This window comes from Acinonyx jubatus, chromosome A2, assembly GCF_027475565.1.
Source record: "Acinonyx jubatus isolate Ajub_Pintada_27869175 chromosome A2, VMU_Ajub_asm_v1.0, whole genome shotgun sequence".
Lineage (NCBI taxonomy): Eukaryota > Metazoa > Chordata > Mammalia > Carnivora > Felidae > Acinonyx > Acinonyx jubatus.
In genome coordinates this window covers 13,217,727-13,230,838 of record NC_069383.1, presented here as the reverse complement: position 1 = coordinate 13,230,838, position 13,112 = coordinate 13,217,727, and the positions used below count along the sequence as shown (strand labels likewise).

Sequence of the window (13,112 nt, the reverse complement as noted above, 5' to 3'; positions counted from 1 at the left end):
GGAATAGGAACTTTTTTTTTCAAGTGCAATGAAGTTTAATTATATTCCCTCTCCTTTTAGCCTTTTGTCATTTTATTTAGAAAACAGATTTGTTCTTTTGTAAAAAATCTGTATTATTCTTTCCCATATGTTTATTGGTGGGGGGGTGGGGTGGGGTGGAGAGGACTGAGATGGAAGGGCAGGAGATATATTTAAGTTATGTTTTGTTTTATTGATTTCACATCATTTTTAGTGATATTTCTATCAGTGGTATTAGCTGCTCCAAGCACTGCAGAGAGAACAGTCGAAGCTCAGGCTAAACTAACCCCTCTGTAGGTGGTAACTGACATCTCCAATATTGTATGTCACGAAACAGCACAAATACTGACAATAGTTGATGAGTTTATAGGTCAGAAGGTCTGTCCTGTATTCTGGAGCCCAGGGTGAATACCCCTTTATGCATGTGGTTTATAGAGCACAACTCGGAGGGTAGGAGGAAGGGAAGAAGGGACTCGGCCTACGGTATCTTTTCGAATAGCTGACATAACCTCTCTGTAACGTTTTCTCTCTTGCCTTTTAATACAGGAGTAGATAAGAGTACTTTGTGTAAAACTGACAAGAGTAGCTGTTTCCACTAGCTTTTTAATTTCAGTGCTGCATTATCCATTCTTGTTCACTTGTGGACTTGAGTGACTTGGGCTCTCCCCACTCCCCCTTCCTGTTTTAGTAAATACAGTCTGGGGAAAATGCCCTTGGCTTTCATTATAGTGTTATTGGAAATGTTGATCCTTGCGTTGTTAAATATACCACCAGGGAAAGAAGTCCAAATATACCACCATTTGACCTCAGAACTCCTGAACCCAAGTTCGGTGTATCCTTGTCACTAGCCCAGAACCCTTGTCCTTTACAGTTGATGGTAGACTTTAGCTTCCTTCCTCCTTTGCTTAACCTCACCGACAGCACCAGGGGTGACAGAATTTTAATGCCAGCGATTGCCTGCCTGCCTCCTTATTTTCTTTCTTCTTTTGTGCATTCTGAGGGTCATTAAAATGAAGACAGTCACCACTCAACGTATGCTTATCAGTAGTAATTCTTCTTGAGGCTTGATACTTTCACGACATTAGGGAGCTTCTTTATCTCATTATGGTTGGGAGAGGTAAGAAGATACAAATTTCTGAAGTCTCAGGTAGCACATCATGCAGAGGCCTGGAGAACCAGAAGGGACATCATTTTCTGGTTAAACGGGAAGACCAGACCGGAAGGCCCTAAAATCCTTCTCAAAGTCATAAGTGTTTTTATCGTTCTCCTAGAGTTTGTAACCCATCACGTTCCCCATTTACGTCTCTCCGAGTGAGCCTTCTTTAGGTCCAGAATAGATCTTCGAGCGTTCTTGAACACACTGCATATCTTCCCGCTTGGTGACCAGTCTTTCCCTTGGGCGGAGATGATCACCATTTTCTCACGGGTGACACTGATCACTGCCGCCGCCACTATCTGTTTGGGTGGGGGCGAAGTGTGCTTGACAAAGCTCCCTGCTGTGCACATAAGAGAATCCCTTCTCTATGGTTTTTTCTGTCTCTCCTTCCATCTCCACTCCATCCAGGCTGTTCCATGGACAACCAGTGCTCACCGCCCCTGGCAATATCATGCTTAATTACTCGAGTAGGCTTGGGTGAGTTCAAGTAGTTGCTGTAAACATCTAAACTTGAAATCTGTTTTGTATAAAACAGAAACTGGGTTGCATGCACCAGGGGAAAAGCTGGTGGTAGAAATTGCTATACAGTTTGCTTCTAGACTGTAGTGGGAAATGTCTGTTTTTGGGAAATTGGATAGATCAATATGATTTTTTTGTTAACATGCAAAGTTGTTATTGAAATTACAACTTATCTTACTTTGCAGTCCTAAAGTAATAAATAAAACATTTATGGCTCAGAATAAATTGTGAACATCCCATTTCCTGTGGTAGGCATGTTTGTATTCTTTTAAAGCCTCAGGCAGAGTGACATCAGCAGATTTTTTTCACTTCCTAATCCAGAAGCTTCTGATTTCTGTCAAAGGACCTGCATTTTAGTACTGAGCAGATAGATCTTTAGGGACCTTTTAAAAAATGATTTTTTTTTAACGTTTATTTCTTTTTGAGAGAGAGAACGAGCGAGCAAGCACAAGCTGGGGAGGTTCAGAGAGAGAGAGGGAGACGCAGAATCTGAAACAGGCTCCAGGCTCTGAGCTGTCTGGCACAGAGCCCGACCTGGGGCTCGAACTCACGAACCGCAAGATCATGACCCGAGCTGAAATCGGCTGCTTGGTTAACTGACTGAGCCATCCAGGCACCCCTTCAGGGACCCCTTTTTGATGTGACTACATGTTAAATTGTGCTAAACTTCAGTTCTCTTGGGAGACCACATGATGTAGTAGAAAGAACATGGACTTGGAATTTATATACGGTACTTTGTGTGTGTGTGTGTGTGTGTGTGCGTGCGCGCACGTGTGTCAGGGTTTCAGCTTCACCTTCAGATTTTTGATCCACGAGCAATCTAGAATTTCTCTGATAACAGACTCAGCCACTGGGACAGTTCTTAGGATGCTTCTTAGTATACCAGAAGGAGTTCTTCATTTAGCTTTCTAGTTCCTCATTTAACTAGTTCTTTTACCCACTCCCCCAAGCGCGCGCGCACACACACGGTTCTTGATCTGGTCAGGTTTCCATGACTGTTCTAACTTTTCATCCTCAACTGTACCACGGTGATTTCTTCTCTTGCCCTTTGGTGGTAATTACAGAGAAGAGCTATCTCAGGTGGGTCTGTGGCTTCAAGAATGCCAAACATTCATACAAAGAATCACCTTCAGTTTTTCCTGCGGGACAAAGTCTGCCTGTGAGCACAGTGAGTCAGTCTCTCTTGATCAAACATTTGCCACTTATTTATTGAGCAGTTATTTATTGAGTACCTTTTATCTACAAGGGGTGCTGTGTGCAGAAGAGAAAATGAGAAAATGGTGAATTATCCATGAATTCAAGGCAGTTATAGTGAAGGAAGAAAGGGGAGACCAGCAGTTTTGTGTGTGGTGGGCTAAGGGTGTGGGTGGCATCGGGTGTGGCCTTTCTAGTTTTTAAAAGGGATGGGGGATAGAGGGATCAGATCCTTGCAGGGGGAATGTTCACTGTTTTAGGAAAAGCAAAAGCGTGTGGTTTTTGCAGCATCAAGAGCATGACAGGAGATAAGGAAGTGGTTCTTAACTTCTTTCCTCAGTTATCCACTGCGTTTTTCCTTTGGCTTTCAAATGAGGTACAGTCTGTGTACGTGAGGTTCATCTGGCGTTCTCTGTCATCTGTCCCAGGGCTCAGGGCATCTCTTCGGCTGCTTCTGCTTCTCACCTTCTCACGTAGACCATCCGATCCGCTCTCATCCCTCCATTACCACATGTATCTTTAGTCAAGATTACTGTTGGAATTCCACACGTGTATTTCCAGCTGTCCCTTGGACACCCCTACCTGGACTCACCCCTATCTCCGATGGACAAATCCAGAACTAAGCCCAGCTTCCGCCCTCCTAAACCCGTGTCCCCTACCACAGCCCGCTTCTGAGTGGTACCGCCTTCCACCGATGGCTCAGTGCAACAATGTGGACACTGCCTTGGACCCCTGCCTTCCCTTTCTTCCCCACAGGCCAGCCCTTGGGTTTGCTTCCAAAACATCTGCTGCCTCTGTCCTCTCCTGGATCCTGGTTCCCGTGGTCATCCTGTCGTCCTGGCTGTCTTGCATTCCTGGAGAACCCTCCCTGGCCTCCCTGGCTCCAGTCTTTGCTTCAACCATGGCTGGCTGACTTCACGCTGCAGCTGGAATGGTCCTCCTAACACATCACTCTGGCCACATCCTGTATCTTCCTAACACCTTTTAAAAGTTTTGGGGCGCCTGGGTGGCTCAGTCAGTTAAGCGTCCGACTTCGGCTCACGTCATGATCTCATGGTCCGTGAGTTCGAGCCCCGTGTCAGGCTCTGTGCTGACGGCTCAGAGCCTGGAGCCTGTTTCAGATTCTGTGTCTCGCTCTCTCTCTCTGACCCTCCCCCGTTCATGCTCTGTCTCTCTTGGTCTCAAAAATAAATAAACATTAAAAAATAAATTAAAAAAAAAAAGTTTCTTATGTCCTAAGGGTAAAGCCCTGATTCCTTAAATAGCTTAAAAGGACCGTGGCAGTCTGTCCTGTGCCTCCCCTCCTCTTCCATGGCTTCTCCCATCGCAGGCTGGCCTCCAGCTGTCCTGAACTTTCACTTTCCCATATTGGCCCTGCCTCACGCTCTCAGGCTTGTACATGCTGTTTCCTTTGCGTTCTCCTCCCTATTTTTGCCTTGCTACTTTTTATTTCTCCCCTAAATGTACACTTGAGGGCCACTTCCTATAAAAAGCTTTCTCTAATTCCCCCAAGACTCGATTAGGTATTCCTAAATGTGCCCCTTTTACAGAACACATAAAAGTCACATCACCTTACGATTGCCTGTCAAATTGTCTTTCTTCCCTTCTAATCTGTAAACTTCATGAGGGGAGGGCTGGGTTTATTCACTAGTATATCCAGGACATCTGCACAGCGCCTGGCATATCATTTATCAAGAAACCCGTCTTTTACTTTATCACTAATACTTGCCAAGAGCTATTTCAGGTCAGGACCCAATCTGGTTCGTTGCACCGTACCAAACACTTTGTGTTCAATGAATATTTCACCTGCTGCTTTGGGGAACTTTATTGTACTTGAACTTACTAAAAACATTATATGAATGCAAATTTTAAAAGTTAAGTGAGATTAGGAGGTAATGTGGTTAATTGAATGAATGTGCTATAAAGTAGATAGATGAATGAGTATTGCCCATTCACGATTCTCTGAGGGTAAGAGGAAGCATTAAAGCATGCACTTTAGGGTCAAGTTGGCATGGGTTGGAATGCCAGCTCTACCATTTAGTCACATGGTGGTCTCGGGCAAGTCAGTTCCTGCTCTGAGCCTCAACTTCTTCATACATAAAATGAGACTATAATGCCTGTCTTGCAAGGTTGTTACAAAGATTAAAGGTTTGTGAGAACAGCTGCTATAATATCTGACACATGGAAGTCGCTCTATGAATTTTAAGTTATTTTCTCTTTTATTCCAACAAAGCTGCCTTTCCTGAAACATTTTTGGAATTTCTTTTTTGAAATAGTTTTCAGAGCTGGTTATAGATCATCAGAATATATCAATGGGAGAAATCATTTTTTCTTTGAGGATGTGTGATTTTTAGAAACAGCTTGGTTCAGAGAGCAAGATCAAGATAGCTAATACCATTTTTGATATTAAAAAAATTGTGATTATAATGAGATTTTCTTTTGTAGCATCTAAATTGGTACATATTCTAGCTTTCTCACAGGTGGCATTGACAGCATATTCCATCTGGCACATTAAAATCCAGGGAATTAATTATAAAAAAGTCTTTTGATTTTGAATAGTGCTCTGATAAATCAAGTAGTATTAGCAAGCTCAAGAGAACTGAGGTCTTTAATCATATACTTAATCACAAGTTAACATTCAAAATTTTACTTCTAGTGAAAAAGAATTTGGGGAAAAAAATGATCCAAGGTGCTATCCATATTCTTGTCTGTAGTTGGGGTCATTCTCTTTTTACCTAGGTCTGCAGGAATCCATGTGGCTGAAATACAGTAAGGCAGATGGTATCTAGTAATGACCCAGAGGAGCCTGGCACATTCAAGGGCCTGCCCCTGCTAGGAGGGGAGCCAGCTGGGAGAAAGGGATGGGGACATACAGGCAGGTACGCAGCTTTTATAGCAGTACAGAGGCCTTGTAGAGAGTAATCCGTAGGATGTATCTGTCGTATAAAAGACTGGAGGCACAGGTAATTTTATAGGAAAAATACATTAAAGTGGGTGTTTGGAGGAGCATAGTTCTGCGTGGTGGTAGTGGTCCCCCCAGGGCAGTGTGGAAGCTGGATTGAGGATTAGCCCAGTCCAGGGGATCCAGTGACAAATGCTCAGGTTGCTGCAAGGAACCCAGTTTTCTTTGGTGATCTATTGGTTACCAAGGGTTTAGTATTTTTACCTTGTCATGGTAGAGAAGTCGTGGATGTGAGGTGTCAAGTCAACTATAAAGTGGTGTTGTCATGTTAATCACTTTTAAATATTTTACTACTTTGTGCCTTGAATTTCCCTAATCGCGTGCGCGTGTGTTTAAATTACATATATAACTGTTGCTGTTAGGACGATTCACTGAGCGCAGTTGATGGAGAGCTTTTGGGTAGAAGAGCAAAACATGAATATTTATGAATCTCTGGTGGGGGAGAGGAGAGAAGCTTATGCAGCGACCTTTTGCCACAGGGTAGGAGGGAATGGTCACTCAAGCAAGTGGGGACTGAGCCTGGCAGTAAAAGGTGCCTGTCATCTAGATTTCACAAAGGGTTAGCCCCCCTAAAATGTTTGTTGTAGAGCAGCCTGCACTTTTGAGTGTCATTTTAATTTTAATAGCACATTGTTCTTAGGTTTCAGATGGGGAGCACTTTTAAAATTAAATTAAGTGAAAATTCCAGTATTGTTAACATATGGTGTTATATTAGTTTCAGGTGCACGATACAGTGATGCAGCAGTTCCAGACATGACCCGGTGCTCACCATCATATACTTGATCTTAGCCAAAAGGCCAAGAAGCGATCTCATCATGATAAATGTACCCTTTATTCCCCATCACCTCTTTTACCCGCCCCCCACCTCCCCTCTCATAACCACCACTCTAACCCCCTCTAACCACTCTTTAGTTAGAGTCTCTTTTTTGGTTTGTCTCTTTTGTTTTTTTTTCCCCTTGGTTTCTTTCTTTCTTAAGTTCTACATATGAGTGAAATCATGTTATTTGTCTTTCTCTGACTTATTTTGCTTAGCATTATACTCTCTAGCTCCATCCATGTCCTCGCAAATGGCAGGATTTCATTCTTTTTATGGCTGAATAATATTCCATTGTATTTATATACCACATCTTCTGTATCCATTCATCTGTCGATGCACACTGGGTTGCTTCCCCGTCTTGGCTGTTGTAAATAATGCTGCAGTAAACACAGGGGGACACATATCCCTTCAAATTAAGTGTTGTTGTGCTTTGGTAAAAACCCACAGATGGGCGGCATGGGTGCTTCCCTCACACAGTGCTTTCTTCTGAAAGTTGACCGCTCTGTGAAATCTGGGGTGGTTCTCCAGGCTGGCTGTGGAAGAAAAATCATTGAGTAGCCTTTGACCGCGGCTATGGCAAAAAGCGAAAGGTTGTTTAATTTCTTTCAGTTTAACCTTAACTCAAAATTAGGTTTTGAATGACTGTAAAAATGCAAAATTCGGGGTGCCTGGGTGGCTCAGTCAGTTAAGCGTCCGACTTCGGCTCAGGTCATGATCTCACGGTCCGTGAGTTCGAGCCCCGCGTCGGGCTCTGTGCTGACAGCTCAGAGCCTGGAGCCCGTTTCAGATTCTGTGTCTCCCTCTCTCTCTGCCCCTCCCCTGTTCATGCTCTGTCTCTCTCTGTCTCAAAAATAAATAAACGTTAAAAAAAATTTTTTTTTAAAAAATGTAAAATTCAAAGTCTCCAATGTTATGAGAATGGTCTAGAAAGAGTATTTTTTTTCTGTTTTTAGAAATAATTTAAGTGAAAGAACCCTTTTCTCCTTTCAGTTCTTTCCTATAAATTGTTTATTAGTGTTTTTAACTGTGGTTAACCAGGTTCAAATTACTATCTTCGCGCCATCAACATGCATTAGGATAGACTCTTACAAGGAGAAGACCTGGGGTCTGGTAGGCAATCAGCCATTTAAAATGCTCTTATAGTATAAATGGCATAGACACATTTTAGGAACCTTTTATGGTAAATAGACAAACATTTTTCTGACAGAATGTTTTCATTTTTGCAAGCCAAAATTTCACCTCATGCCAGAATTTTCCACTTGTGATATAATTGAGTGTCTGACAGGGATATAAAAAATAAGAGATTCAGATAAAACAGTAGCAGAAGCAACTAAACATCAGATTTATTTCTGGAGAATGACCTGAGTAATTTCCACTGGATAATAAAAGTACAGGATAGGTACGTTAATCTTCTAATGCCGGGCTAACAAACCACTGCAAACCTAGTGACTTAACATGGCAAGAATTTATCATCTTCCAGTTCTTGGGGTTGGAAGTCCAACACGGGTCTCACTGGGCTAAAATCAAGGTGTCCACAAGAACTGCACTCCTTCTGGAGGCTCTGGGGGAGAAGCCATTTCCTTGCCTTTCCAGCTTCTAGAAGGTACCTCCATTCGCTGACTGGCGGCCTCCTCCCATCCTCAGGGCCAGCAAACTTGCACCTTTCTGACAATTTTTCCATAGTCCCCTTTGGTGCTGATCACAGGCAGGAAATTTTAGGGACCCCTGTGATTAGATTACGCTCCCCTGCATAAAACCAGGATCATCTTCCCATCTCTAGATCCTAAACTTAATCACATCTGTTAAAGCCCCTTTGCCACCTAAGTAAGGTGACATATTTTCAGGTTCTGGGGATTAGGATGTGGGCGTCCTGGAGGGAGTGGTATTTTGTCTACCATTATGTAAATACTTAACACAGGATTTCATTCAGGGAAAGTACTTTTCACAAGTGCCTGTGCTTTGTTACAGGTCTTTTAGAAACTTTCACTTGGGTATTTTATAGGGAAGGGTTGTACTTTCTTTTTTTAAATACTTGAAAAAGCCAGTCTTACTTGTTTGGATCTTAACCTGCTTGCTAAAGCTAATGTTCATTCTCTTTGTTTGCTTTGATAGTGATAACCTGCTAAGGAGAGCCGCCTGCCAAGAAGCTCAGGTAATGTCACTTAATGTGCTAAAGTGAAAACCCGCTTTATCTCCACTGCGCAGAACACCCCGGCTCTTCCAGGGGACCTGCGCGGTGCCTTGCCTCGGTGTGGTTTGGAGAGATTTTCCTACTATCCGGATGAGTCAGGCTGAGAGCCAGCTCTGAAGAGAGCTGGAGGAAGTTAGCCATCTGGTGAAGAGCAGTTCTAACGCCCACCCCCTTAGACATGCTTACTTCTGGATTCGACCTAAGAGTGCATTAAGTGGGCCGGTTGGAGCTCGGGGAGTTTGTTCATGTCTGTGGTTGTCCTTGAAGATCAGACTAAGCCCTGAATCTCCCCTGCTCCAAATAACCCCCAAGGATGTCCGTTCAGAGCAGGTATTGCCCCTCGAAGTCAAATCTTCTTAAAACTGTTGATTCATATTTTTAAAGCCTGTTTAGCACAGTTGATTCATACCATGTGTGTGTTGTTCTCCCAGGCCTGTGATACTGCACTTAAATATTCCTCTATCTGGCTGCATTAGTTATGGTTGAATTAGAAATCCTTTCAAGTTGAATGGGGCGCCTGGGTGGCTTAGTCGGTTAAGCATCCGACTTTGGCTCAGGTCTGATCTCAACGTTCAAGCCCTACATCAGGCTCTGTGCTGCCAGCTCAGACCCTGGAGCCTGCTTTGGATTCTGTGTCTCCCTCTCCCTCTCTGACCCTCCCCACTTGCACTCTGTGTCTCTCTCTCTTTCTCTCAAAAATAAAAAACATTAAAAAAAAAAATCCTTTCAAGTTCAAGACCATGTTTTTGTTCTTCCATCCCCTCCAAGTTTGTACATTATACCTTGCAGGTGAAATTCCATGAGTTCCTAAGTTGCCTTTTTGTTGTATGTCATTTAAGCTTATGATATCAGAAATACCAAAAAGGAAACATGAAGTAAAAAACGGCAAAGGTATGATGTATTTAGAAGATGTGGTGGCAAGCCTCATATTTGTTACTGAAATGTTTTCATAGATGACAATGACAATAGATACTATTAATAAATTCTTCTCTTTGGTGATTATCTAACTGTTCTAAATCTGTGGTTAAGAATTTGATTACTTATGTTGTTTGTTTTTATCTCCTATGGCTCTGCTGTTTTGAAAATCGATTCAAGGGACGCCTGGGTGGCATAGTCGGTGGAGCGTCTGACTCTTGATTTTGGCTCAGGTCATGATCCCAGGGTCGTGGGGTCAAGCCCCATGTTGGGCTCCGTGATGAGTGTGAACCCTGCTTGAGATTCTCCCTCTCTCTCCCTCCCTCTCCCTCCCCCTCCGTCCCCCTCCCTCTCTCTCTTCTCCCTCCCTCCCTCCCTCCCCTCCCTCTGCCCTTCTCCCCCCCTCACACACACACTCTCTCTTAAAAAAAAAAAAAAAAATATATATATATATATATATATATATAATTTCAAATAAATTTCAGTATTAAATTCGAGGTGATTCCCACCCCAAGCTAATTTTCCATTAGCAACTGGAAAATCTTCTCGGGAGGGGACGCTCTTCTTTGTTTCTCCCTAAGGAAGAGTGGTTACAGGGTCCTCTCTTTCTTGTTTAAGGAAAATGTGTCCACCTCTGTTCTGAGTGCCGTCTCTTCCTTTCTTAGAGACTGCTCCTCTAGCCATTTGCTCCCTCATATTTACCTCTTCCCACGGCTCTAATTCTTTACTTCTCAGCACCCATGGACCTCCTTCCATCAGGCAGATGGAAGTGAATTCATCCTTAGAGCCTACTCTCATTACTCTTTGTGTTTATGTCCTTCCTTTTACAGTCTAAATTCTTGAAAGAATTTTTTTTTAATCTCCCGTAAACTCAACGTACTGTAGCTTCACATAAGCTCCTTAGCCCACTGTAAACCTGAGACTGGAGGTAGGTAAGAATTGGAGAGACTAGGAAACCAGGACATGGGAGAATCATCTGGAACTGTAGATCTGGAATTGGTAGGCCAGAGAAAGTAGTTAATTAAATGACTTCTGGCCACATTCCAGAAAAGATATGGCTAGAGAAAGAACACATTACAATGTTTGGAGATTTGGCAGTGAAATTTTAAGGTTGAATTCAACAAAACTGAAAACCGTAGAAATTAGAGCACACCAGAAACTTTTTACAAACACATGGTAGGTCTTTCAGAAGCATTCAGAAAGTGTTTTGTTTTGCTTTGTTTTGTTTTAAAAGACTGTGCGTGGTGAGAACAGCTCTCCCCAGGACTGTCAGGGACTCAGTGGATTTAGAGTCACTTAATAAAACTCTTGGTGTAACTTTCATTTTTCTCCTGACTTTACTTTGTGCTTGTACACTTGATGTCTGCCTCCTTGGCCCAGACCTGCTCTCCACAATCAAAGACCTGAAAGCTTGGCTCTGGAGCTTTCCTACTCACTCCTTCTGGTGATGGTCTTTTCCAGCCCAGGTGGGAGAGCGCCAGCTCACCTTTGTTCCCAGCTTGGTTCTGCGCATCCGGTTCTGCGTGTTTCTGAGTGCCACCACCTCCTTTATCTGCTTTTCAGAGCTGACAGATAGAAGAAGTTTGGGCTTTGGAGTCGCATGTAAATTCTAGGCTTGTGATTTATTAACTATATGACTTAATCTTTCTGAATCGTGGTTTTCTCAACTATTAAAATGGGAACATTTAATACCTCCTTAGTTTCTGAGAACTAAGAATAATGTGTAGGACAGAGGCAAATACTGGGTGCTTAGTAAGTGTCGTCGTTCTTTTCCTTGCTAGTTAATGCTATTTGGCTATCAAGTTATACAAGGTCGCAAAGAGGAAGAGGCAATAGACTATTAGGTTTATTTTCTATATGTATGAAAATCTGAAGATGAAAAATTTTAATGTTTGTTTTTGAGAGAGAGAGAGAGAGAGAGAGAGAGACAGAGCATGAGCAGGGGAGGGGCAGAGAGAGAGGAAGACACAGAATCTGAAGCAGGCTCCAGGCTCTGAGCGGTCAGCGCAGTGCCTGACGCGGGGCTTGAACCCATGAACCGCGAGGTCATGACCTGAGCTGAAGTCAGATGCTTAACCAACTCGGCCACCCAGGCGCTTTGAAAATAGGAAGATTAATTGGTAACACATAGGTTCTTTATGAGTACGCTTTAGTAATAAATTGAAGGAGAAAAAGATTATACTCTGAAAACTGAGGACAAATCCAGTTAAACTTCCCTTCTGATCGACTGTGGCCTTGCTGATTATGTGTTTATAATAAACCTGGCCGTATCCTATGGAGAACAGAAAAGTTACTTACCTCTAGTAGATGAAGCAGGGTTTTTTTTTTCTTTTAGAATTTAGGTGATTGTCATTAAATAATGGTAGACTTTGTTATTGCCCACAGTGTTTTTGTCAGTATGAAATCCGGAAAGAACATTTTTTCCCCCAGAGTAGATACTGTGTCTCCTGGAAGTAAATGCCTTTGGAATGAAAGAATATATGTCATCGCTAACTGAATAAAAAGACATTTGCTTAAAACTTTTCTTCTTTCCTTTTTAGGTGTTTGGCAACCAACTCATTCCTCCCAATGCGCAAGTGAAGAAGGCCACGGTTTTTCTCAATCCCGCAGCTTGCAAAGGGTAGCTCAGTTTGTGATTTGTCACATCCTCCCTTTTCCTAAGGGGTGGGGGGAATCCTGGACTATCAGGCAGCTAGTTGGATTGTGTGGAATTGGAAGAAGAAGGCTCAGTACTCATCTAGCAATATGATTAATTTGTAATGGAGAAATAGCAGTTAATGAGCTGTAACTTGTAAAGCTGTCTGATGCTTAGCCAACGTGTCTAGCTGCAGTTTAATAAAAATCCCAGAATTCCCACTCTCACATAAGTCTTCCCTGTGTGGGGACAGCCCCTGCTGTTGCGATGGCAATGATCGAGACTTCTCTGTCACAGGATGTTCCACGATGGCCAAGAGCACTGTGGGCTTGTGAAGTCAGAAATGACCTTTCCAGAAGGAGGGAACCTTGAGCTAGGTCTTTGGAGGTTGGCAGACTGACAGCACTCAGTCTTCCTGATGGAGGAGATGGGCCAGGGGGCGGGGGTTGTGCTAGGGACAGGAATGACTAGTTAGGTCCCTCTTGTGTCCCATGACAGTCTGTGACCTGGTCTGGCTGGCCTGGAAGAGTTGTGTGAAGACATGGTGGGCATTCAGGTGTGAGGAATCCATGGGACTTTGGTTAATAATCACATGTTTGTGTTCATTTATCATAACAAGGGTCCTGTGCTGGTGCAGGACGTTGAGAGTGGGGGAGGTTGTGTGTGCATTTAGCAGGACAAAGCGTCCGTGGAAATTCTCTGTGT

At 43.1% G+C, this 13,112-nt stretch overlaps 1 protein-coding gene across 4 annotated transcripts in view; it reads left to right on the top strand.

Moving 5' to 3' along the window:
• Positions 1-13,112, top strand: part of AGK (acylglycerol kinase) — an 83,843-nt gene that overhangs the window by 18,464 nt on the left and 52,267 nt on the right. For all 4 annotated transcript variants that reach the window (XM_027075625.2, XM_027075627.2, XM_027075626.2 and 1 more), the window contains exons 3-4: positions 8,779-8,818; positions 12,313-12,392. In XM_027075625.2, coding sequence (XP_026931426.1) covers positions 8,779-8,818; positions 12,313-12,392 — 120 coding nt within the window. The remainder of the gene's footprint in view (positions 1-8,778; positions 8,819-12,312; positions 12,393-13,112) is intronic.